The following is a 25,317-nucleotide window of genomic DNA, read 5'->3' as shown; positions in this document are numbered from 1 at the left end:
GGTCCATCTTGAAGCGGCCCAGGACGCTTGTGGGTCGAATCTGCCCATCCTCTGAGCTTTGCTTCCCTCTAACGCCTCTGCACCCTCTCCTCGCCCCTGACCCCGCGCCCTCACCCTGCGCTTAGATTTCAGCACCGAGGACAGGAGCACGCAGCGGGCGCGGGGGCCAGCACCACGGAGAGCGCCCGACGCTGGCGGAGCCGGAGCGGTGGACAGACAAGGGCGAGCCAACGACTCCTCGAGACCGCGCAACGAAGATGCCCACCAACAGAGTTGCAGGGACACGGATAGAGATCGCTCGGGCAAAGACATGAAAGACACGCTCCGGGCGCGGTTGGGAACACTCGCACCCAGACCTCGCCGACGCCCCCAGCGTCCAGCAGGGGTCGCTCTCGCCCAGGGACCGCACCCTCCATGGCCTCCCGGCCAGCCATGGGCTACTCCGCTTGCCCACTGTGCCCCCGCTCTGGCAAGACTTGGAGGAACGGGCACTATCTTCTCCAAATCCGGGAAACACGATTGGTTCAGCCTCAGCAGTGTGAACACTGGGGGTGGGGGTGGGGCGGCTGAAAATCGATTCTCCTGCCCCCACCCCCACCCCCAACTTCCAGCTAATCTCTCCTATTAATACAGCCTGGCCTGGCGTGGCACCTTAATCCTGCCCGTGAGGGAGGGGTCGCCGGAAGAGCTGCGGAGGTTCTGCGTGGGAGAGCCGGGGGAGCGGGGTGGGAGGGAGAGGGGCCATATATCTGCCTGTGGATGTTTTCCTAAGGGGATGGGGGCAGCTGACATGGGAAGGGTCCTCCTTCGTGACATTGTCACTCTTGGAACGGAAGGGGGTGTCTCCTGCGTGGGGACCATTTCCCTCGGAGAATATGGCTTTTAGAGGTCTCTTCTTGGGCGGTGGGGGGAGGCATCGCCCCCATCCCCAGGGAAATACCACCTGTGAGATCTCTCTCTGTGGGAGTGCCTCTGGGGGATGCAGGGGTCTCTCAGAGGGCCTTGGGGAGATTTTTGGGGTAGGGGGGAGAGTTCTTGGAGGCAGAGAGAATCCCTATAGAAGCTACCTCCCCCAGGGAAAATGTGTCTTCCAAGAGAAGTCTCTTGGGGGATGTTCGCCTAGGGGCTGTATCTCACGTGCAGGGCTTCCTCGGAGGGTCTTGGATTAGGGAGGGGTCTTCCCATGAGATGTTCTCTGGTAGGGGGGTTGTTTCTCGGTAGCTCGACTCCCTTGGGGGTTTCTGGAGGCTCCACCCCTCCGCCCGCCCCCTCTCCCCCAGCGCGGGCAGTGGTGGCCCAGGCCAGGCTCCGGCGCCCAGACGCAGTGACGGCGCCGGGCCCGCCCCACTTCGCTCCGCCCCCGCCGCCGCCGCCGCCGCCGCCGCCGCGGTCCCCGCGGCTTCTCCCTCCCACCCTCCTCCCTCCTCCCGCCGCTGCCGCCGCCTCCCTCCTCCCTCCCCGGGGCTGAAGCCGCGGCCGCCGCCGCCGCCGCCGCCATGGATGATTCGGGTCTCATCCGCCGCCGGAGGCTGCAGGTACGCGGCAGCCCGAGCCCCCGGTGGAGGGGAAGAGGTCGGCGCCCTGGGGGCGGGAGGCGGCGAACTTGCACCTGGGTGGGCCGGGGCGCCCCCTCCCACGGGCTCGGGACGCCCCCCCGCGGGGAACGCGGTGGCCGTGCGTCCCGCTGCGCTGAGGACCCCGCCCCTCAGGCGCCACCGCCCGGCCACCCAGGGTGCCCATGGAGGCGAGGGGGTGCAGCCAGGCGTTTTCCTTCGGGGATGGTCAGGGGGCGCCTGGGCTGCCGGAGGAGGAAGGGGCTGGGGGGCCCAAGTCATCACCCTGGCTCCTCGCCAGGCTTGGGGTGACGGGGGCTCCGAGCAAAGTTATTGCCCCAGGGTTTGCGCCCCTGGGGGCCACCGGCGCTGCTGCAGCAGCCGCTGTAAACATGTTTGTGCCGCAGCCTCACCCCCTCGCCACCCTGGGAGCCCCCTTTCTGAGGCATGGGACCTCCGGGCGCCCTCGGTGCACCTGCTGGGCCACCAGAATTCTTCCTACTGCCCTAATTGGACAGCCTCCCCACTCTCCAGTCCTCCCCCGCCCCTCCAGCCTCAAGTCCAGCCCAGCTTGTGGGTGGGCGGGAGCGGTTTTTAGCTTCCTGCCGCCTTAGAAGACGCCGGTCGCCAGGCTGTGCGCAGGCGCCGGAGGCGTGGACCCACTGCGTGGAGTGGCACACTGAGGGCTCCTTTGGAGGGTGGGCAAGGCAGATTCAAACCCTGGGCTGGAGCCCCCCAACCTCCAAGGCATGGGGGTGAGACTTCCTGCTGGAGCCGAGAAGGGACCTTTGCTTGCATCTTTAAGTGCACTGGTGAGGGGCTAACTGGGGAACCCGATGTGTCCCCCCAAAAAAGAAAAATGGACCCCAGAGAGGAAACAGATCAAGGCTTGGCCTCAAGCGCTGATAGAGGTGGAGGGGGTAGGGCAAAGGGGGGTGGTCCTAACCCTTTTAAGCCTCCTTAGAGCTCAGCCCCAAGCTTGGGTAACCTTGGGTTTTTGATTAAAGCCAACTCTGGGGTCCTGACTCAGTTTACCTTTGGGAAGGGGGCTCAAGTCCACATGCAGGGCCCAGTGCACGCTTAGAGGACCAAGGGGAACTGATGGGTCGGTGTGCAGCAGGAAAGATGGAGATGAGACTGCAGCAAGGACTTCCCTGGGGGTCTGGAGGACGCTGGAGGCAGACGTGGGTTCAAAAGTTCCGTGGCTGTCAAAACAGAGCCCGGAGCCCTCTCCGAGCGCTCCTGGATTCACTAGGAGAAGAGCGTCTGAGAACCGGGTGGCAGCTGCGGCAAAGCCAGACCAAGTGCAGCTGCAGCGGCCACGCAGAGTGCGCGCCGTCGGGTCCTCGCGAAAAAGGGCGGGAAGGGGGCGGAGACTTCGTAAGGGTGTGTCCCCGCCCTCCCTTGCCGGCGCCGACTCCTATTGGCTCAGAGCCACGCGGGATTTCTTGTCTCCCGCACTAGGCCCCGCCCCCAACCCCGGATCTCGGCCACTCACCCGTCCCGAGGTTTGCCTTTGCTGTAGTCTGGACCGGGGCGACCCCTTTTTCCCGGGGGTCTTCCTACCCCTACCTCCTCCTCGCTTCTGGCAGTTAACGGGCACTTAGGGCATCCCCCTGGGGATCGTCCCACTCCTGCAGAGCGCCAGCCCAGGGAACCCTCCCACCCCCCATCCCGTCTCCCCAGGAAACCCATCAGCTTAGCAGCTGGAGGTGGCGTCTACACCGACGCCAAGGATCCGGAGTTCCGCCTCTCCGGTTTGTTCCTTTCTTCAACCCTAGAATAAGTCTAGGGGTTGCTAGCCGATCGAGAGCTTATTAATTAGAGTTACTCGGGTCTGTTGCAGCCCTGGGCTCCGGGGCCAGAAAATCCAGGTCTTGATTTCGCTTGGGCCATTGCGGAGGCCCCGGGCCGCGGAGCTGCCGCTCTGTCCTGGCTAGCCTGCTAAGGCGGAGGGAAAACCTGGTATGGATTTATGGTCCTGCCCCCACCCCCCAGGCTGCGGCGGGCAAGGCTGTCCTTGGACGCCGCCCATAGGATGGTCAAAGGACTACGATAACTTCTGTAATGTGACATTAGTGTTTACTGAGTGCTCATTAGGTGTTAGGCGCCAAGCTGAGGTCCCAGGCACCAACCCAAAGAGTTGGAGGATTTCCTAAAATGTACCCAGAATATTTCATTTCCCTTTGGTTAGGCGCTCCTCAAAGCTATCCAAACCCCTCCATTGCATCTCTGCCTGTGGACATAGAACCGACGGGAAAGAGGTCTCCCCGCTCCCCCTGGCTCTCCTGGGATGAGCAAACTTCTGGTCCCTGGAGCGACTGCCTGAATGCTTGGCAAATGGAACCTGATCTTTGGATGGAGACACAGGAGGTGAACAGTCACAAGCGGTCATTTCCATGATCAATTTTTTTTTTTAAAAGGCCATTTGGCCACACCTCCTGGATCCCATTTCAGATCTGAGTGATTTTACCTCCCATGCCCCAACTTCTGTGAATCTGGCTGGAAAAGGGGTACATCCATAGTTGGGGTGTAGACGGCTCATCGCCTCAGCTTTCCACACTTGCACACGCTAGGTCAATTCCTAGCTCTTGTGGCTGACCCAAAATCGCCCTTTGGTTTTATTCATCACGCGTATCATGGCCTAAAACGATCCCACTCACTTCTGTATTCTTCCGGTTTGTGTCTGCTTCCTGCTCACAGCGCTAGTTGCAAAAGGGTGGGGATTTTTTGTGCCCAGGGCTGTAGGGGACCCAAGCAATATTTTGCAAATAAAGACTGGTTTCAGTTGCACAAATGGACACTGAGATGCGAACTCAAGAACCTTATCTGACGCTGCGCCTGTGCACTTGACCCTGGGTTGGTCCCTGGCGTGGGAGTGGGGGTGGGGGTGGGAGAAGAATCAACCCCGGGGTCCCACTCCCCCAAGGAGCAGGGCCCCCAGCGCGTAGCCAACGGTGAAGGCGATGGTGCAGGGGAAGAGACCGTACCACCTGCTCTGCCGCTCCGGGGGGGCCGTGGCTGCAGGTTCACGCTGACCTCTGTCCTACTGCCCCTTTCGCTTCCAGAAGGATCTGCCCCTGCCCCGGAAAAGCAGCAGGTGAGGTTTTTTTTTTTTTTTTTTTTTTTTTTGCACCGAGATGCGCGGCGGGGAGGGGGGGTGTCGGCCGCCCCCTTCCTGCGGCCCGAGTCGGGGCGCCAGGCGCGTGCGCGGGCGGGTCCCGGCGCGCCGTTCCCCCGCCCCGGCAGCGCCCCCTCCTGGCCGTCTGCGGCCGCAGGGCCCTCCCCTCCCCCGCCCTCCTCGGCCCTCCCCGGCCCGCTGCGGCGGCTCCAGCCTCCGCCCCGCGCGCTCGCTCCCCGCGCCGCCGCCGCCGCCGCCGCCGCTTGCCGCCGCACCTGCCACCATGTCGCCGGCGCCGGGTCATGTCTGACTCTCTCTGGACCGCTCTGTCCAATTTCTCGATGCCCTCCTTCCCCGGCGGCAGTATGTTCCGCCGCACCAAGAGGTAGAACCCCCATCCCACCCCACCCCCGGCCCAGATCCCCCAGACCCCGGTCCCTGCCCCCACCCCACCCCTAGCCCCAAAGCTGCCTCTCTGGCCGCTGCCGCAGGGCGGGGCCCGGGATGCTGCTCCCGATCCAGCCGCGCCAGAGGTGCTCCCGCTGCGCCTTCCCGCCGGGAGACTGGGGAGACCGGGGCGCCAAGCGCGCGCCGAGGCTTGGAGGGGTTGCAGGCTGCAGAGGACGGCCGCAGGGGGAGGGGGCTGCGAGGGCTGGGGTTGCGGTGTCTTTGTCTGCTTGGCGCTGCGGGCTCAGGCAGCCCGGTGCGGGTGGGGGAAGAAAGGGAGAGTGGGGGGCTTGGCACCCTCGGAACAATAGCCCCGTGCCGCGCGCGCTCCTGGACCTTGGCTAATGTGCTCAGTCACTGCGGCTGAGGATGGAGGGGACCTTGGGGCTGGGGGCTCCCTCTTGCGGAGCCGGGGTCCTGAGACGTTAGAGGAAGTGGGGGGTGGGTGGGCAGGGTTCCTCTCCTAGCACTGATCTCCCCCTTTCCCCAAGAGCACAGCCCAGCACTGCAAAGAGTGAGGCAGACATGATGTCACACACATACACACACACCAGCAGCTCCAGCGGTGGGGGTGGGGGTGGGGTGCCGCCATACCCAGGCAGGCAGGTTAACCCCCAGCACAGGGTCCCCCCCCAACTCCCGCACACCACCCCCAGCCCAACGCCACCTGCGTGGCCATCGACACGCCACAAGTACAGAATGCCGCCCAGGGCGCGCGCGCGCACACACACACACACACCCATGCCCCTAACAATGTCACAACACACAGTGCGAGAGGCAGGCTTGTCACATGCTGTGTCACGCTGACCCCAGGGAAAGCAGACATGGGGAAATCGTAGACTCACCCAGGGGGATGCCTGCCAGGTGTGGAGGCGTGCTGGGACATGCTCAGGGTCCCAGCGGGTGCTGCTCACGGACGCAAGGACAGTATCCCCCCCCCCAGACTTGGAGGAGCCGCGCGGAGACAGAGGCAGGCGTGTGGACATGTGGCACGTAGACACACAAGGGACAGGTTGTGCCACACGTGATGTCACCCGGGGCCACACAGGGCTGTCAGGCCTAGAACCCAAGGACACACAGACACACTGTCACCAGGGCTGTCCCATACACACGACGACTTTCAACCTACGGCCTTGTGCTCTCCACAGGGTCACCCATTACCCACACATATGGGTCACGCAGGCATCCCCCACTGTGTACTTCACGTTTACCTCCTCTTCCAGGCAGCCCTCCAGGGGCAGCGCCAAGCACACGGGAATGGGAGATTGGTGGTGGGGTGGGGAGGTTGCTGCAGAGGCCTAGGCCCTGGAGCTCACTGGGCTGCGGCCTGGCCTGGCCCTCCTGCCTCGCCTTCCCCGCAGCTGCCGCACCAGTAACCGGAAAAGCCTCATCTTGACCAGCACGTCGCCCACGCTGCCGCGACCCCACTCCCCGCTGCCGAGCCACTTGGGTGAGACAGGAGGCGCCTGCTGGGTGGGTGTGGGCCAGACCTAGGAGGCGTGGCCGCAGGCGGGGAGGCGGGGCCTCATGAGGGGCGTGGCCACCTCGCAGGAAGGGGGCGGTGTCTGGAGCAGAGGTGGGCCTGGATCGGACGAAGGGCGGGGCCATCCCTGCGGGAGATTCCTCGAGGCTGTGGACCAGACCTAGAAGGCGGGGCCATAGATTGGGGGAGGCGGGACCTCAGGAGGGAGGCGTGGCCACACCGCAGGAAGGGAGCGGTGTCTGGAGCAGAGGTGGGCCCGGATTGGACAAAGGGCGGGGCCATCCCTGTGGGCGGGCTTTTGGTGGATGTGGACCAGACCTAGAAGGTGGGGCCAGAGGCAAGAGGCGTGGCCACCTCGCAGGAAGGGGGCGGTGTTTGGAGCAGAGGCGGGCCCGGATTGGACAGAGGGGGCCATCCCCATGGGAGGGTTCTTGGTGGATGGATACCAGACCTAGAAGCCTGGGCCAGAGGCGGGAGGCGGGGCCACCCTGCAGGAAGGGAGCGGCTTCTGGAGCAGAGGCGGGCCCGGATTGGACAGGGGGCGGGGCCATCCATGTGGGGGCGTGGTCCTTCTGCAGAGCTCAGGCTAAGCTGGGGCGGGAAGGAGGAGCCACACCTGGAGCGTGGGGCCGTCCCCCGGGCCGCCAGGCGGGGCCCCAGGCTGCCGAGGGCTGCATCTCAGGGGTCTTCGGGCCTGAAGCACCCCTTCTTTCCGTCACAGGCAGCAGTCCGCTGGACAGCCCTCGCAACTTCTCCCCTAACACTCCCGCCCATTTCTCTTTCGCCTCCTCCCGAAGGTGAGTCCCAGACGCCCGGGCTGGACCCTCCCGCCCCCCCCAACGTCTGGGCCGCCACCTGTTCTCCTGCTCCTAATGGTACTCGAGCTGAGGCCTGAGGGGCCCCAGGGAGTGTCGCAGGGTCCCAGAGGGCCAGGGCGGGCAGTTCTGGGGGCGGGGCCTGGAGGAAGGCGGGGCCCGGCGCGGTCCGGCCTGGCAGGGGCGGGGCTTCCCTGGCGGCGGCGCAGAGCGCGCGCGCGCTGGGCCCAGGGTCTCCGGCTCCCCGGAGTCTCGCTCTCCTGGCCGGGCGTTTCCATGGCAACAGGACGGGGTAGCCGAGATGAGGCGCGCATGCGCAGACGGCGCGGTGCCCATCCCGGGGCTCCTTGGTCTCCAAGGGGTGGGGGAGGGAGGCTGGGGGAATCAGATTTCCCTCTGAGGGTCTCTCTGAGGGTTTCTGGATTGAAATGTATTTTCTGGGAGATTTTTTCTTTTTTCTTTTTTTTTGCAAAAGAGATTGCTCTCATGTTTTGGGCAGAAACCCTTTGGGGAGTCTCCGAGGGCTGTGGCAAGTTTCTTGGTTTGAGCTCCATTCTAAAAATAATGACTTGACACCTGTTATGTCCTAGGGGCTGGGCACAGGGGGCGAATGACACTCTGTCTGCACCCCCCCCCCCAGAGTGGAGCAGGGCAGACGGGCCCGAGAGCTGGGATGGTTCCATGGGCTGGGGACAGAGGGTGGCTATGCGGGGAAGGTGGCTGAGGACGGTAGGGCACCAGGACAGGGTGCGTGCCTCCGGGTGGGGGCAGACAGGCAGGAGGGAGTGTGAGGCCATGTGTGTGTTGATATGAGGCCCGTGTTGCGGGTGTGAAACGGAGTGTGGGAACAGCCACGTGCCTCCGCAGGCATCCGTGGGCAGGCGCAGCAGCGTGGGGCTGTGAATGAGTACGTGGCTGTGTGAGCTGAAATGTGTGACAGGGAGCGTGCCTGGAATGTGGATGTGTGTGACTGTGAAAGGGTGCGGTGTGTGTGTGTGGGGGAAGATCCCCTCTCTGAGAAGACCCCAGAGTCCTCCCTCTGAGAGCTTTCTCACCACGGGGTTTACTCGGGGTGGACTTCGGGGTCCCCGCTGGGATAACCCGCTTTGGGTGGGCACTTCCAAGAGCTCTGAGGACTTGTTTGGCCTGGGGGTGTTAGGAGAACAGGAAAAGGGGCAGGGCAGAGGAGGCCAGTCCTTGCCCCCTCCCTTCCCCAAGCCCCCGGTGCCTGCCTGGAAGGCTCCCCCTGTATCACCTTGACCTTGAGCGCCTTTGCATCTCAAAGTGGACCCACTGCCCTTCCCTCCTCTCCCTGGCCATGACCAGTCACTTCCTCTCACACCTGGGGAATCGGGGGCAGGCGGGAAGGGGGCCCACGGGGGTTTGGCAACCTCTGAGCCCTGCTGCCGGGTTCCAGGGCGGATGGACGCCGCTGGTCTCTGGCCTCGCTGCCTTCCTCTGGCTATGGAACCAACACGCCCAGCTCCACCGTATCGGTGAGTGTAGCAGGTGGGTGGGTCGGGACGAGCAAGGGCAGCAGCTGCAGGACCCCCACCTTTGAGAGTCACGCTCGGGTTGGCAGTCCTAATGGTTCTTGGTCCTTCCTGGGTGTCTACTTTCTCTGTGCCAGTCCCCTCCAAAGCTGTGACCGGTGCCCACAACACGTCTTCCTGGGGGACCCTACTGCTTGGCTACTCATTTACAGAAGGTGATGGAAGGGTTCTTTGAGCCACTTGCTCACGTATCTGTCTGGCCATTTGGTTACCTGCTGTAAAAACACTCTAACCCTGGCTCTCTCCACCTGCACCCTTGTCTGCCCGTGTCTCTGGGTCACTCATCCATCCATTGAATGACGTCAGTGGACAGTGATCACGTGCTGGGTGGGTGCTTACCAGCTGGGGTGGTGATGGGAGCAGCACGTGGTGCGGTGACAGCAGAGGGGAGCCTTGTGACTCGGCTGGAGGAAGTCACAGAAAGCTTCCTGGAGGAGGTGGCCTTGAAGCCAAGATAAAAGATCAGCAGAAGTGTGGCCAGTGGAAGAGGGGGAGAAGGCTGTCCCAGGAAGGGGGTTCAGCAAGTGCACACTGCCAGAGGCCATGTGCTTGGCCAACGCTGGGAGGTGGGTTTCGTTGTAAATCTAGTCGGGCAGCCATGAAGTGATTTTACTGTTTGTTCATTTTTTAAAAAAGACTTCTTTATTCATTCAAAAGGCAGAATTACAGGGAGGGGACAGGCATCTTCCATCTGCTGGTTTACTCCCCACATGGCTGCTAATAGCTGGAGCTGAAGCCTGGATCTCGGGTCTCCCATGTCGGGGCCGGGGCCCAAGCACGTGGGCCATCTGCTGCTGCTTTTCCCAGTCGCATTAGCAGGGAGCTGGATGGGATGTGGAGCAGACAGGACTCGAACTGGTGTCCACATGGGATGCCAGCATTGCAGGCAGCAGTTGAATTAACCCGCTGTGCCATAGGGCCGGCTCCTTGACTCTGATTCTGTCCCTTGCCCACTGGTCTGTAGTGAGAGGTCCTGGACCCCACCCTCTGTGTCCTGAGCTCTGACCCCGCCTCCCCCCCCCCCCCCCGCAGTCCTCCTGCTCCTCCCAGGAGCGCCTGCACCAGCTGCCCTACCAGCCCACGGTGGACGAACTCCACTTCCTCTCCAAGCACTTTGGCAGCACCGAGAGCGTCACGGACGAGGATGGCGGCCGTCGCTCGCCGGCAGTGCGGCCGCGCTCCCGGAGTCTCAGGTGGACGGGTGCTGCCCCCTTCTGCTCGCTGGCCCTCTGCATGGGGCGGCCGGGAAGGGGATGATGACACCTGTCTGTGCGAAGCTCCCAGCTCGGAGGCAGGGGATTGGACAAGACGGTGCTTCTGTTCCCCGCAGCCCCGGGCGCTCGCCCTCCTCCTACGACAACGAGATCGTTATGATGAACCATGTCTACAAGGAGAGGTTCCCCAAGGTGAGGTGGGAAAACCCTGGTAAGGTGCAGGCGCGCCCCCTGCTGGTCGGGCGAGTGCCGCCTGCTAGCCGGGAGAGCTCCCCTTGTTGGCCAAGGCGAGCGCCCCTTGGTGGCCGGTGAGCGGGGCCACTGCTGTCCTGTCGTGCGCCCCCTGCTGGCCCAGCAAAATCCTCCTGCTAGCCTGACAAGCGCCCTCTGCTGGCCAGGCACGCACTCGCGCGTTGCAGCCACAGCATTGGCCGAGCCGGGGACCCTACACGGTGCCCTCGCATCCCCTCTTGCAGGCCACAGCGCAGATGGAAGAGAAGCTGCGCGACTTCGCGCGCGCCTACGAACCCGACAGCGTGCTGCCGCTGGCCGACGGCGTGCTCAGTTTCATCCACCACCAGATCATCGAGCTGGCCCGGGACTGCCTGGCCAAGTCCCGCGATGGTCTCATCACCACCGTCTACTTCTACGAGCTGCAGGAGAACCTGGAGAAGCTGTTGCAGGATGTGGGTGCTGGCCGGCCCTGGGCCCCCAGAGCAGGCCTAGCTGCCCCGCCCGCCCCTTCCTGCAGCCAGTCGGGGGGGTCCCTAGCATGTGCACCTGCTGCAAGCTGGGTTGAAGCTGGACATTTAGGGGTGAAAGAGGCGTCAAGATGCGACTGGGGAGCAGGAGTTTGGTTTTGTTTGTTTGTTTGTTTGTTTACTGCTGTGTGCCTGGCTGTGTCCAGCACACAGGAGGTGCAAAAAAAAAAAAAAAAAAAGTTAATTCAGTCGAGGCAGGTGTTTGGTTCAGCAGTAAAGACACTGCTTGGGAAACCACCTCTCCTACCAGAGGGCCTGGGTTCGAGCCCCTGCTTCCAGCTCCCTGTGAATAAGCGACCTGGGAGGCAACAGGTGATGGCTCCAGGACCTGGGTCCCTGTCACTCCCGTGGGAGGCCTGAACTGAGTTTCTGACTCCTGAATTTAGCCTGGCCCAGCCCCAGCTGTTGCAGGCACTGGTGGTGGTGGTGGTGGTGATGGGGGTGAATTAGCAGATAGGACCTCTCTGTCTCTTCCTCACAAATACAATTTGTTTAATAAGAGGATTTTTTAAAAATTCATTTATTTATTTGAAAGGCAGAGTTACAGAGAAGACAGAGAGATCTTCCATCTGCTGGTTCATTCCCCAAAATGACCACAGTAATTGGGGGCTGTTGAAGCCAGGAGCTCCACACGGGTCTCCCCCATGGGTGGCAGGGGCCCAATTACTTGAACCATCTTCTGCCTCCCGGGGGGGGGGGGGCGGCATTTAGCTCGGAGCCAGACCGGAAGCGGAGCAGCCGGGGACTCCAACCTGCAGGTGTCCCAAGTCTCGGCTTAACCCACTGCACCAACCACACCAGCGCCTCTCCAGCTGACTTATTTTACTGTCCAGGTTTTCTCCCCTGTGAACTGGAGCCAGCGTGGCAGGTGCACTCTGCAGGGGCCCTGGCTGAGCCGTCATCACCTGATCACCTGTGCTGTCTCTCCCCAGGCCTATGAACGCTCCGAGAGCTTGGAGGTGGCCTTTGTCACACAGCTGGTGAAGAAACTGCTCATCATCATCTCCAGGCCCGCCAGGCTGCTGGAGTGCCTGGTGAGCGCGGGCGGGAGGGGCGGGCGGGGGCGGGGCCCTGGGAGCCCCTCCCACCTCTGCAACCCCGCCCCTGCGCTGCCCCAGGAGTTCAACCCCGAGGAATTTTACCACTTGCTGGAGGCAGCGGAGGGCCACGCCAAGGAGGGCCACCTAGTGAAGACCGACATCCCGCGCTACATCATCCGCCAGCTTGGTCTCACCCGGGACCCTTTCCCAGGTGCAGCTGGGGGCGGGGGCTCAAGGCGCCTCTTGTGGGGAGAGGGCTGGGCTTGGAGCCGAGCCCGGCCTCACTCTCCGTCCCTGCGTAGACGTGGCAGCACATCTAGAGGAGCAGGACAGCGGTGGTTCCAACACCCCTGAGCCGGATGAGCTCTCAGAGGTGAGACCGGGTGGCTCAGCAGGCAGCACTGTGGCTCGTGGTGGCGGGCAGTGCTCAGCCTGGGGCCCAGCTTCTGCCTCCCCCACGCACCCCGGGGCTGTGTGGAGCTCTTGGTCTCAGTGTCCCCATCTATCGAGTGGGGTTAATGACAGCTCTGATTTCTCCAGGAGCGTTTGGTAAGCTACACCTCTGCATGAAACTTTTTTGTTGTTGTTCCACTTTAAAAACAAACAGTGGCATTCCTAATGTGTGCAGAACATTTGCATTGCTCCCCAGAAAGGAAACCTCACACACATTAACCGTCATTCTCTGTTCCTTCTTTACCCCAGACCTCGACACTCAAAGATCCACTTCCTTTTTTTTTTTTTTTTTTTTTTTTTGAAGAGAGACTTATTTATTTGTATCTGAAAGAGAGAGTTACAGGAGAGAGGGAGAGAGTGACAGAGATAGCCTCCATCCACTGGTTCACTCCCCCAAATGGCTGCAATGGCCAGGGCTGGACCAGGCCAAAGCCAGGAGCCAGGAGCTTCACCGGGGTCTCCCACGTGGGTGCAGGGACGTGAGCAATTTCCCAGGTGCATTTGCAGGGAGCTGGACCGGAAGTGCAGTAGCCGGGATTTGAAATGGCACCTGTATGGGATGCCGCCATTGCAGGCAGAGGTTTAACCCACCATGCCCCAGGATCTACCTTCTATCACCATAAATTTGCTTATTCTGGGTATTTCATGTAGACAGAAATATTCACTCTGAAGCTTTTCCTGTCTGGCTCATGTCACTGAGTATAATGTTTTACGTAAAGATTTATTTATTTGAAAAGGAGAGAGAGATCGGATCTTGCATTCACTAATTTGCTCATCAAATGCCTGAACAACCAAGACTGGCCCAACTCAAAGCCAGGAGCCAGGAATTGCACCCGGGTTCCCCACACGGGGGAGGGGACCCATGGACTTGGGCTGTCATCCACCGCTTTCCTGGGTGCATGAGCAGGGAGCTGGATTGGAAACAAAATAGCTAAGACTAGAGTCAGTACTTAGATAATGGATGCGGGAGTCCCAAGCAGTGGGCTAACCCGCTGCACCACAGGGCCCACCCCAACATAAATTCTTTATGTTTATTTGTGCTGTGATATGCGTGAGTGTTTTGTTTCTTTTGATGACTGCATATTATTCCATCAGATGGGTGGGCCAGGAGTGGTGATGGGCTGGGCGGTTGGGGGATCCATGATCTGGCTGTTGTCCATAGGTCTGCTCTGAACATTCACGTACAAGTATTGGTTTGAGCCAACTTATTTCACTTCCGTGTATATAGAAACCCAGGAGTGGAATTGTGGGTCCCAAGGGAACCATGGTTAAAGTATGGAGGAGTCCTGCATGGATGTTGGCTGTCTCCATGTTTTGGTTTGTTTTTTAAACATTTGTTTATTAATTCCAGAGAGTTGCACACACACACACACACACAGAGAGAGAGAGAGAGAGAGAGAGAGAGAGAGAGTTCAGAATATTTCCCATCTGGTTCACTCCCCAGATGGCTGCAATGGCCAGGGCTGAGCCAGGCTGAAGCCAGAAGCCAGGAGCTCCATCCGGGTCTCCTACATGGGTGCAGGAGCCCAAGCACTTGGGCCGTCTTCCACTGCTTTCCCAGGTCATTAGCAGAGAGCTGGATTGGAAGAGGAGCAGCCGGGACTCGAACTGGTGTTGTCCTGTGATCTGGGCTCCTTGCCTCCCCCTACCAGCTAGCTACCCCCGGCCCACAGCGGGTCCACCTGATGGCATTTGAGCTTGTGACCTTAGTGTCAAATAGTTTCTCTGCATTCACACACAGGCACACATATTTTCCTTGCTATATCTATTTTTAAAAAATCTCACCTGTGCATGCCATTTGTTTAATTTTTTGAATAGGTAATGGAATGACATCACTCAAAAGTCTAAAACTCTAAAAAAGGTATTTATCTCTAATTGTTGTTTGTAGGATTCTGCGTTATTCCATTGAATCAAACTTGTTACTTGAGTGATACAAATCTTCCATCTCCCTATTCATTTTTCTTGCCTGATTGATCTACGAGTTTGTGACACATATGTGTTCAATCCTTGTCTCCAGCGATTTCTCCTTATAACTCTGTCCGTTTCTAAACGAGCTGTTGTGAGGCTATCTTCTTAGGCGCATACAAGTTCAATATTTTTCATATCTCATAGAGCTTTTTGTGTAGTGCCCTTTAAAAAAATCTCTTTGTCTCAGGGAAAAAAGTCACCCTCACTCCCCATTGTCCTATGCTCCCAAAATATGATAGCATAATTTCATTCTGCCACTTTTTATTTAACGTGAACTGTATTATTCCTTGCTTTTTTCCCATGTAATAAAGTACTTGGGGGAACAGCCCCAACCAGTGTAGAGCAATCCCTCAGTTAAAAAATTATTTATTTATTTATTTATTTGACAGTGGCAGAGGAGAGAGAGAGAGAGGTCTTCCATCTGCTGGTTCACTCCCCCAAATGACCATAATAGCCAGAGCTGGGCCATGCTGAAGCCAGGAGCTCCATCCGGGTCTCCCACGTGGGTGGCAGGGGCCCAAGGACTAAGGCCATCACGTGCTGCCTTCCCAGGTGCATTGGCAGGGAGCTGGATAGGAAGTGGAGCAGCCGGGACTCGAACCAGAGCTCTGATACCGAATGCTGGCCACAGCAAGCAGAGGCTGACCTGGCGTGTGCCTCATTAGTTTTTTTTTTTTTTTTTTTTAACAGTGCCACCATCTTGCTTTGTGAATGATGCTGGTTATGTGATTAGTTAAGCCATAGCCTATGGGTGGATGTAGAGTGATTTCCTGCCTTGCAGAGAATGTGCGGGCACCGTATTATTTCGCACACGTGCACAGACAGCTGTAGCAGTTTAAACAGGAAATTGCAGGCTCAGAGGGAGATGCCTTTTTCATTCTGATCTGTAACCAAGCACCCTCCATGGGGATGGCACTGATTTACACCCAAGCTGTAAGGTCCTCGTTCCACATAGAATGCATCAACTAGCTTTTTTTTTTTTCCTTTCAATCTACTAAGTAAAAAGTGATGCCTTGGGGATATTTTAGTTAGAATTTGTCTTTCTGTCCTTATATGTGAGGCTGAGCATATTTTCATCTACTTAAGAACCCACATCCCTTGCCCACTTTTTCCCTTCAATCTTTATTGGAGTTTTTGCTTATTGATTTCTGGGAACTCTTTATATATGTATAGACCAAGACAGATTTTGTAGGTTCTCTGCTATCTTTGCTAATGGAAGCAATTGGGAATGTGTCCCCCACAGCCGGTCCTGGGTTCAAGCCCTGCCTCTGTGTCCTGCCTCAGTGCGGCAGCCAGCAGAAGGGCCCACCCACCTGCTCCATGCCTCAGTTTCCACCCCTTGCCCCCCATGCAAACGGAATAACACGAGTGCTGCTGTCATTTTGATGGTGACTGTGGCGGCGGTGTCCCCTTGCAGGGTCCCAGTGGCGCCTCCAAGGCCAAGAAGCCCCCTGGGGAGAACGATTTTGACACCATCAAGCTGATAAGCAACGGGGCCTACGGGTGAGCCGCCCGGGGCTCTGGCGGGGGGCGGGTGGCGGCGGCCCGGGCGTCTGCAGGTGACGGCCGGTCCTCGCTCCCTCCCCCTGCAGCGCCGTGTACCTGGTGCGCCACCGCGACACGCGCCAGCGCTTCGCCATGAAGAAGATCAACAAGCAGAACCTGATCCTGCGGAACCAGATCCAGCAGGCCTTCGTAGAGCGCGACATCCTCACGTTCGCTGAGAACCCCTTCGTGGTCGGCATGTTTTGCTCCTTCGAGACGCGCCGCCACCTGTGCATGGTCATGGAGTACGTGGAAGGTGCGGCCACCCGAGGGCTGCGGGGCCCGGGAGGGGGGAGCTGCTGCGACCTATTTCATTGCATTTCAAAGGCAGGGTTACAGAGAGTGCGAGGGAGACAGAGAGAGAGAGGTGTCTTCCATCTGCTGGTTCACTCCCCAAATGGCCACGACTCAGGGGCCGATGCCGTGGCTCACTTAGTTAATCCTCCACCTGCAGTGCCGGCATCCAATATGAGCACAGGGTTCTAGTCCCGGTTGCTCTTCCAGTCCAGCTCTCTGCTGTGGCCCGGGAGTGCAGTGGAGGATGGCCCAAGTGCTTGGGCCCTGCACCCACATGGGAGACCAGGAGAAGCACCTGGCTCCTGGCTTTGGATCGGCACAGCGCGCTGGCCATGGAGGCCATTTTGGGGGTGAACCAACGGAAGGAAGACCTTTCTCTGTCTCTCTCTCTCTCTCTCACTGTCTAACTCTGCCTGTCAAAAAAAAAAAAAAAAAAAAAAAAAAAAGGCCACAACTCAGCCAATCTGAAGCCAGGAGCCAGGAGCTCCATCCGGGTCTCCTACACGGGTGCAGGGGCCCAAGGACTTGGGCCATCTTCTACTACTTTCCCATGCCACAGCAGAGAGCTGGATCAGAAGTGGAGCAGCCAGGACTTGAACTGGTGCCCTTATGGGATGCCAGCACTGCAGGCAGTGGCTTTACCTGCTACACCACAGTGCCGGCCCCTCTTAATTTTTTTAAAGATGTATTTTATTTATTTGAAAGGCAGAGGGAGAGAGGAGCGGGGGGGAGAGAGAAATACAGAGAGAGAGAGAGAGAGAGAGAGAGAGAGATCTTCCATCCCCTGATTCACTCCCCAAATACCCACAACAGCCAGGCATGGCTGGGCCAGGCTGAAGTCAGGAGCCAGGACCTCCACCTGACAGGAACCCAGGGGCTTGGGCCATGGCCGCTGTCTCCCAGGGTCTGGGTTACCAGGAGGCTGCAGCCCGGAGCCCCGGAGCTGGGAATCGAAGCCGGGTGCTGTGACCCCATGCACATCTTCATCAGTGTCTTCATCGCCAGATGTGCCCCCCCCCCCCCCCGCAGGCTTGGTTGTTTTGAGGAGTTTGAGCTTTACCAAAAAATCCCTGAGAAAGTAAGAGTTCCCCCTCCACGCCCCGTTATTCACATTTTGTGTTAGTGCGCTACATTCCTTACAAGCCAAGGAGCCAATGTTGATACATTCTTACTAACAATGCATTCCTCCTGTCTGTTACATGCAATGTAGCCACAGCAGTGAGGAGTGACAGACAAGGAAGTCCCCAGAGCCCATTAGGCTCACACTCACCTACACATCCTCTCCTCCCTTCATTCCTTCAACTGTTTACCCACTCCGCTCACCTGCTCGCCATCCGTCAAACTGCTGGTAGTTGGCTGTCTGTCCATAAGTCCATCACTGGTCCATTCAGTGGACTAGAACCTGGTGTGTCGGCACCACTAGGTGGAGGATTAGCCTATTGAGCGGCGGCGCCAGCCTGAATCTGACTTTTAAGATCCCGGACCTTGTAGCCGGCGCCGTGGCTCAATAGGCTAATCCTCCACCTTGCGGCGCCGGTACACCGGGTTCTAGTCCCGGTCGGGGCGCCGGATTCTGTCCCGGTTGCCCCTCTTCCAGGCCAGCTCTCTGCTATGGCCAGGGAGTGCAGTGGAGGATGGCCCAGGTGCTTGGGCCCTGCACCCCATGGGAGACCAGGAAAAGCACCTGGATCCTGGCTCCTGCCATCGGATCAGCGCGGTGCGCCGGCTGCAGCGGCGGCCATTGGAGGGTGAACCAACGGCAAAGGAAGACCTTTCTCTCTCTGTCTCTCTCTCTCACTGTCCACTCTGCCTGTCAAAAAAAAAAAAAAAAAAAAGATCCCGGACCTCAAAGTTCAGTTGAAAAGCAGGCAGCCTTGGCTTCCAATAAGCCATCACCTCAACCATCCTCTCTCTCTGTTTGCCCCAACTTTTCTCTGTGCCCAAGTCCCTTCGTGAGTAAAAGGGCCTGATCATACCGACTTTGGAGTGTGGTTTATGGGCACGTGGAAAGCCGGGCAGAGAGCAATTCCCTGTGTGACTGAGCCTCGGGAAGTCCCACTTTCTGATCCTGTTTTTCCCATCTGTATAATGGGTGCAGCAGAGCTGGCGTGTGGTACTATGGTGCCCATCAAGGGCTCAGCTCCGGGCCAGGGGTGCGTCCCTCCCTCTTCACGAGGGTCCCTTCCCTGGCTCCCAGGTGGTGACTGTGCCACCCTGTTGAAGAACATCGGGGCACTGCCTGTGGAGATGGCCCGCATGTACTTCGCTGAGACGGTGCTGGCGCTGGAGTACTTGCACAATTATGGCATCGTGCACCGGGACCTCAAGCCGGACAAGTGAGTGCAGACTTCCCTCCTCCCTCGCCCCCCACCTCTGGGGATGCTGCGTGGGGGCGGGTGGGTTGCGGGGTGGGGGAGGGGAGGCCTCGGAGCTCTGAGACCCCGACCCGCGTCTGCAGCCTTCTCATCACGTCCATGGGCCACATCAAGCTCACGGATTTTGGGCTCTCCAAAATGGGGCTCATGAGCCTCACCACCAACTTGTACGAAGGCCACATTGAGAAAGACGCCCGCGAGTTTCTGGACAAACAGGTGTGTGTGTGTGTGTGCGCGCACGTGCGCGGGCGCATAGGGAATTGCATAGGGGATCGCGCACAGGACCTCGGGGCAGCGGGCGAGGCCGGGGCCTGGTCGGGGGCGGGGGCTCAGCTCTCCTCCCAGGCCCCGCCTGCGGCCAGGGCGCCGGCTGACGGCCTGCCCCCAGGTGTGTGGGACCCCAGAGTACATCGCCCCGGAAGTGATCCTACGCCAGGGCTACGGCAAGCCGGTGGACTGGTGGGCTATGGGCATCATCCTGTACGAATTCCTCGTGGGCTGCGTGCCCTTCTTCGGAGACACGCCGGAGGAGCTCTTCGGCCAGGTCATCAGTGGTACGTGCCCGCGTCACGGGAGATGCCGGTGGCCCAGGGCCGCCCCCCACCCCCACCCCAGGACTCCCAATGCGGCCCCGCCTCCAGCCACCCCCCACCCCCGCTATGCTTTGCAGACGACATCCTGTGGCCAGAAGGGGACGAAGCCCTGCCCACAGATGCCCAGCTTCTGATATCCAGCCTGCTGCAGACCAACCCCTTGGTCCGACTTGGGGCAGGTGGGGAGGGGGCGCTGCGGTGCGGAGGACCCGAGGGCTGGGGCTTAGGGGGTGGGGAGAGGGGAGGCTCGTGGCTGGGGAGCAGAGAGGCCCACGGCCGCAGGTGCAGCCTGCGCTGCGATCCGGGGGGCGGGCGGCCGGCCGTCAGCTGCGGCTGGACTGCTTGCTGTCTAGGTGGCGCCTTCGAGGTGAAGCAGCACAGTTTCTTTCGAGACCTGGACTGGACCGGGCTGCTGAGGCAGAAGGCCGAGTTCATCCCGCACCTGGAATCGGAGGATGACACCAGCTACTTTGACAGTGAGCCGGGCTGGAGAGGGACCTGGCCTAGAGGGTGGGGGCGTGGCCATGAAAGGGGCGTGACCTAGCGGCGGGGTGGAGCCTGGGCGGGGCTGGACTGGCAGGCGGTGCTAGGAGCAGAGCTGAGCAGGGGTGTGGCATCGGGGGCGTGGCCTGGCGGAGGGGTGGAGCCTGGGCGGGGCTGGACTGGCGGGCGGTGCTAGAAGCAGCGCTAAGCCGGCCTAAGGCAGAGCCTGGGTGCTCAGCGCAGAGGGTGTGGCCTCTCTGGAGGCGGGGCTAGACAGGGACCCTCCCCCAGCGTTTGGTGGAGCCTGCAGCAGGGGCGTGGCGTGAGCTGCGGTGGGGGGGGCCCTGCTGTTGCTGCCGCAGTTAGAGGGCACGCCCGCAGTCACGGCCCGCCCACTCCCCCCGCAGCCCGCTCAGACCGGTATCACCACGTGAACTCCTACGACGAGGACGACACGACGGAGGAGGAGCCCGTGGAGATCCGCCAGTTCTCCTCCTGCTCCCCTCGCTTCAGCAAGGTGGGTCACGGGGGCGGGGCTTGGGTTGAAGAGGCAGGTGGAGGCGGGGCCTGCAGGGGGCTGCGGGCAGCAGGACGCAAGTGCCCAGGATCTCAGGATAGGAAAGTTATTGAGGGCGGGTGGTTAGGGGGCTGGGAGTGCAGAAGCCTGGGGGGTGGGGGACTATGGGTGGAGCTTTTGTCCCAGAGTGCAGATGGAGCCCCCAGGGCCGGGGAGGGTGGGGTTCAGGACATGGGGGTGAAAATGACCCCAGAGGGCACAGGAGGCTGACGGGCAGGGGTGGAGCGTGGTTTGGAAAGCCCGTTGGCTGGGGAGCGAAGACGGGGTGGGGGTGGGAGGGGCTTACTGCTGCCTATATGCCTCGCAGGTGTATAGCAGTATGGAGCAGCTGTCACAGCACGAGCCCAAGACCCCCGTCACAGCAGCGGGGGCCAGCAAGCGGGAACCGAGCGCCAAGGGCCCCGAGGAGAAAGTGGCCAGCAAGCGGGAGGGGCTGGGGGGCCTGACCCTGCGAGAGAAGACCTGGAGAGGGGGCTCCCCTGAGATGTGAGCTGGAGACAGACTGGGGGGGCTGGGGGCTGGAGGGGGCGTGTCCCCGCTGACCACACCCCCTATCCCCACAGCAAACGCTTCTCTGCGTCCGAGGCCAGTTTCCTGGAAGGAGAGGCCAGTCCGCCGCTGGGTGCGCGCCGCCGCTTCTCAGCACTGCTGGAACCCAGCCGCTTCAGCGCCCCCCAAGAAGATGAGGATGAGGCCCGGCTGCGCAGGCCTCCCCGGCCCAGCTCCGACCCGCCAGGCTCCCTGGATGCCAGGGCTTCCAAAGAGGCAACTCCGTTGGAAGGCACTCCCAGCGCTGCCGGGGACCCTGAAGGCAGTGAGTGCCCCATCCCCACCTCCCCTCCTCCTGCCGGCTTCTCCTGTGTGCACTGGGCCTGGTAGGAGCTGTGCTGGGTGGGTATTGCCTGCCCCGGTGAAACTCACAACGTCGGAGCAGGAGAGAGAAGCAGGAAGAGCCTGGGGCTGCCCCCTAACCATCTGTCCTCTAACCATCCCATTGCAGCTGACAGCACGCGCCCAGGCGATCTCTGCCCGCCCTCGAAGGACAGTGATACGTCAGGCCCTAGGGCCACCAATGACCTGGTTCTGCGCCGGGCCCGGCACCAGCAGCTGTCCGGGGACCCCACGGTGGAGAAGCGCCCTGCTCGAACTGGAGGCAAAGTCATCAAGTCAGCCTCGGCCACTGCCTTGTCCGTCATGATCCCTGCAGGTGATGCTGGGCTCCATCTGGTGGGGGTGGGGTGGCGTGCAGGGAGGAATAAACCCTCATTGAAGCCAGGCTAAGCCAATGAAATACTGGGCTTTCCCTGTCCATAGTGATTGGCTCCAGAATGGACCAATGAGAGTCTGCTCTGGGATTTTTTTTTTTTTTTGACCTGGGGGGAGAGAGCTGTGTCTTTGGGACCTTGACCTCTGATCACAATTCTGTGCCTGCAGTGGACCCACATGGAAGCTCACCCCTTGCTAGCCCCATGTCCCCGCGGTCTCTCTCCTCCAACCCATCCTCGAGGGACTCCTCACCCAGCCGGGACTACTCACCGGCCGTCAGTGGGCTCCGCTCCCCGATCACCATCCAGCGCTCAGGCAAGAAGTATGGCTTCACGCTGCGCGCCATCCGCGTCTACATGGGCGACTCGGACGTCTACAGTGTCCACCACATTGTCTGGGTGAGCGCTCATGGGCATGGTCTGTATCCGTGGGTGGAAATAGTGTTGGTGGGGGGGGGGGGAGTGTTGGTGGATGGAAGACCACCTGGTTCACACTCTGGAGCTAGGCACCCTGGGTGGGAGTCTTCTGAGACCCCCACTTTCATTTAAGCTCTTGGAGCTGCCTGTTTCCCCATTTGTAAAATGGGAGGAATAGTTACTGTTTCATAAGTTGTCCATTGCTACAGAGCCATGTCAGCTTGGGGGAGCCGCCCTTATCAGCGATCCCATTAACCCTGCCTGCCCCTCGTGGGGTTCCTCGTTGCTAGCACGTGGAGGAGGGGGGCCCAGCCCAGGAGGCAGGGCTCTGTGCCGGAGACCTGATCACGCACGTGAACGGAGAGCCTGTGCACGGCATGGTGCACCCTGAGGTCGTGGAACTGATCCTCAAGGTGCGTGCAAGGGGGGAGGGGCGCCCTGGGCCGAGGCTTCGTGCAAGGGGGGAGGGGCGCCCTGGGCCGAGGCTGCGGTGGGGGGGGCCCCGAACCATCTCCGACCACGTAGCGCATCCACCCCCACCCCCCACCCCCGCTTCTTCCCTAGAGCGGCAGCAAGGTGGCCGTGACCACCACGCCCTTTGAAAACACCTCCATCCGCATTGGCCCTGCAAGGCGCAGCAGCTACAAGGCCAAGATGGCTCGGAGGAACAAGCGCCCTTCTGCCAAGGAGGGTCAGGACAGGTGGGCAAGAGCAGTAGGCCAAGGGCAGCAGGTGCTCGGCAGGTGCCGGGAAAGAGGGCCCGCCCAGAGCACTGGGGGAGCGGCCCCGCCCTCGCTGAGCTTGCTTTAGGCAGCAGGGGAAGGGGCTCCGACGGATAAGGGATTCCTTTCCGGAATGCGCATGCGGGAACGCTGAGCCAGCTGAAATAAGTTCTTTGCTTATGGATTGGAGGAGGGGGGGGGGAGGTGGGTGGGGCCAGGAGGGGCCTCCGTTGTGAGCAGTGGGTCTGGCCCAGACAAGGAGAGAGGATCTGGGTGAGTTCCAGGAGCCAGGACAGGGCTCAGCAATGAGAGGGGTTGCAGCAAGAGGGGGTGGGCGGGACCAAAAGGGGCTTGGTTTTGATTGGCTGAGTGTTTCTGGCTTGGACTGGGAATGGCCAAGAAATGTGGGTGGGGCCTAAAGTAGGAGGAGCCAGTGGGACTGAACCGAAGAGAAGCTTTTTTTGCCTTGATAGGCGGGTTGCAGTGTGGGGTAGGCCACGGCTGGGGTGGGGGGGGTGGGCGGGCCAGAAAAGATTAGTTTCCACTGGACAGGCGCTTAGAGCTCAGACTGGGAGGAGCCAGAAGGGGTGGGCGGGTCCTGAAGTGGGAGGAGCCAGGTGCGATTGAACTAAAGGAGCTATTGATAGGCAGCAGGTTGTAAGTGTAGGGGGAAGGGCCCAAAGGGTGGAAGGTTAGGGTGCCCCACCATCCTCCACTCCCACCCCACCACTGCATTGTGCGGCCAGAAGTGGGAGGAGGAGCCCGGAGCTCTGGAGTCCGGTCAAGGGTAGGTGGTGTCCTCGCTGTCCCCTAGCAAGAAACGCAGCTCCCTCTTCCGGAAGATCACGAAGCAGTCGAACCTGCTACACACAAGCCGCTCGCTGTCATCGCTGAACCGCTCGCTGTCCTCCAGCGACAGCCTCCCGGGCTCGCCCACGCACGGGCTGCCGGCGCGCTCGCCCACGCACAGCTACCGCTCCACGCCGGACTCGGCCTATCTAGGTAAGGCCAAGGTGGCAGGTGGTGGTGGTGGGCCCGGAGTGGTCCTCAGTGTGCCTGCACCTGCTCCAGGGCCGGGCAGGCGGGGTCGGGGAGCGCCTGCACCTGCTCCAGAGCCGGGCAGGTGGTGGCGGGGCGGGGGTAGAGGGGGCCGGGTGCGGTCCTCCCCGAGTGCCTGCACCTGCTCCGCCTGGCCCGCAGGCGCCTCGTCCCAGAGCAGCTCACCGGCCTCCAGCACGCCCAACTCGCCCGCGTCCTCGGCTTCGCACCACATCCGGCCCAGCACGCTGCACGGCCTGTCGCCCAAGCTGCACCGCCAGTACCGCTCTGCGCGCTGCAAGTCGGCGGGCAACATCCCGCTGTCGCCGCTGGCGCACACGCCGTCCCCGACGCAGGCGTCGCCGCCGCCGCTGCCGGGCCACACGGTGGGCAGCTCGCACACCACGCAGAGCTTCCCCGCCAAGCTGCACTCCTCGCCGCCCGTCGTGCGCCCGCGCCCCAAGAGCGCCGAGCCCCCGCGCTCACCGCTGCTCAAGCGCGTGCAGTCGGCCGAGAAGCTGGGCGCCTCGCTGGGCGCAGACAAGAAGGGGGCCCTGCGCAAACACAGCCTCGAGGTGGGCCACCCAGACTTCCGCAAGGATTTCCACGGAGAGCTGGGGCTGCACAGCCTGGCCGAGTCCGACGGCGAGACGCCCCCCATCGAGGGGCCTGGCGCCACCCGGCAGGTGGCGATGCGCCGCCTCGGCCGCCAGGAGTCGCCCCTGAGCCTGGGCGCGGACCCGCTGCCGCCCGAGGGCGCGCCCAGGCCACCTGCCCTGGGCAAGGAAGAGTCTCCTGGTGGCGGCACAGAGGCCTACACCCCGCCCCGCGCGACCACCCCCGGGGGCCGGACCCTGGAGCGGGATGCCAGCTGCACGCGGCACCAGAGCGTGCAGACGGAAGACGGCGCCGGTGGTGCGGTGCCCAGGGCTGTGGCCAAGGCGGCGCTGAGCCCGGTGCAGGAGCACGAGACAGGCCGGCGCAGCAGCTCGGGCGAGGCGGGCACACCCCCGGTGCCCATCGTGGTGGAACCCGCGCGGCCAGCGGCGCCCCAGCTTTCTCGCGCGGACTCCAAGGGGTTACAGGAACCTGTGCCCCAGGCGCCTGCCGTGCCCGAGGCCCCCCGGGGCCGGGAGCGCTGGGTACTGGAAGTGGTGGAGGAGCGGACCACGCTGAGCGCACCTCGCTCCAAGCCCGCCTCCCCCAAGCTCTCCCCAGACCCCCAGACCCCCTCCCTAGCCCCAACCAAGAGTGCACCCAGTAGCGCGGTGCCCCCAACCACACCTGCTTCCCTCCCGGTCCCAGGCACCAAGCCTGAAGTGGGGCCGACCTCCCGGTGCCCTGCTGAAGCTGTGGCCCCGGCAGGCCTGGCCAAAAAAGGGGCGTCCGGCCCCGCAGCCCCAGGCCCATAGCCCAAAGGGGCCAGTGGCCATGCTCTGTACAGCGCCTGTATACATATGTACACATATAAATAAAGTGCGCCCGTGCTGTGTGAGTTTCCTGGGGCTCAAGGCAGTCCCCAAGCTTCCTGGCATGGAACTCTAGCCCTGGTCACCACGGATAAAGACAAGGCAGATTTTGGAGGGCCCCTTCCTGT

General features: G+C 61.3%; 1 protein-coding gene across 3 annotated transcripts; it reads left to right on the top strand.

Moving 5' to 3' along the window:
* Positions 1 to 1,410: 1,410 nt before the first annotated feature.
* Positions 1,411 to 25,215, top strand: MAST1 (microtubule associated serine/threonine kinase 1). 3 transcript variants are annotated; one of them, XM_070058822.2, is made up of 27 exons: positions 1,411 to 1,535; positions 4,622 to 4,653; positions 6,483 to 6,571; positions 7,326 to 7,401; positions 8,837 to 8,915; positions 10,005 to 10,165; positions 10,303 to 10,378; positions 10,663 to 10,872; positions 11,880 to 11,981; positions 12,066 to 12,198; positions 12,290 to 12,360; positions 15,826 to 15,911; positions 16,001 to 16,209; positions 18,448 to 18,586; positions 18,709 to 18,841; positions 19,014 to 19,179; positions 19,296 to 19,397; positions 19,572 to 19,694; positions 20,109 to 20,218; positions 20,586 to 20,764; positions 20,842 to 21,092; positions 21,279 to 21,485; positions 21,713 to 21,942; positions 22,251 to 22,373; positions 22,525 to 22,661; positions 23,497 to 23,684; positions 23,883 to 25,215. In XM_070058822.2, the coding sequence occupies exons 1-27, from the start codon at positions 1,497 to 1,499 to the stop codon at positions 25,130 to 25,132; spliced, it is 4,701 nt and encodes a 1,566-aa protein (XP_069914923.1). In that variant the 5' UTR covers positions 1,411 to 1,496; the 3' UTR covers positions 25,133 to 25,215. The 3 variants fall into 3 exon arrangements, with proteins under 3 accessions (XP_069914923.1, XP_069914924.1, XP_069914922.1); XM_070058823.2 differs by lacking the exons at positions 1,411 to 1,535; positions 4,622 to 4,653 and adding an exon at positions 4,857 to 5,059 and having other exon boundaries at positions 6,495 to 6,571; XM_070058821.2 differs by lacking the exons at positions 1,411 to 1,535; positions 4,622 to 4,653 and adding an exon at positions 4,857 to 5,059.
* Positions 25,216 to 25,317: the final 102 nt, after the last annotated feature.

Source organism: Oryctolagus cuniculus, chromosome 16 (genome assembly GCF_051225735.1).
Source record: "Oryctolagus cuniculus isolate XC-2025 breed Fujian yellow rabbit chromosome 16, ASM5122573v1, whole genome shotgun sequence".
Classification (NCBI taxonomy): domain Eukaryota; kingdom Metazoa; phylum Chordata; class Mammalia; order Lagomorpha; family Leporidae; genus Oryctolagus; species Oryctolagus cuniculus.
This window is presented reverse-complemented; position numbering and strand designations above follow the sequence as displayed.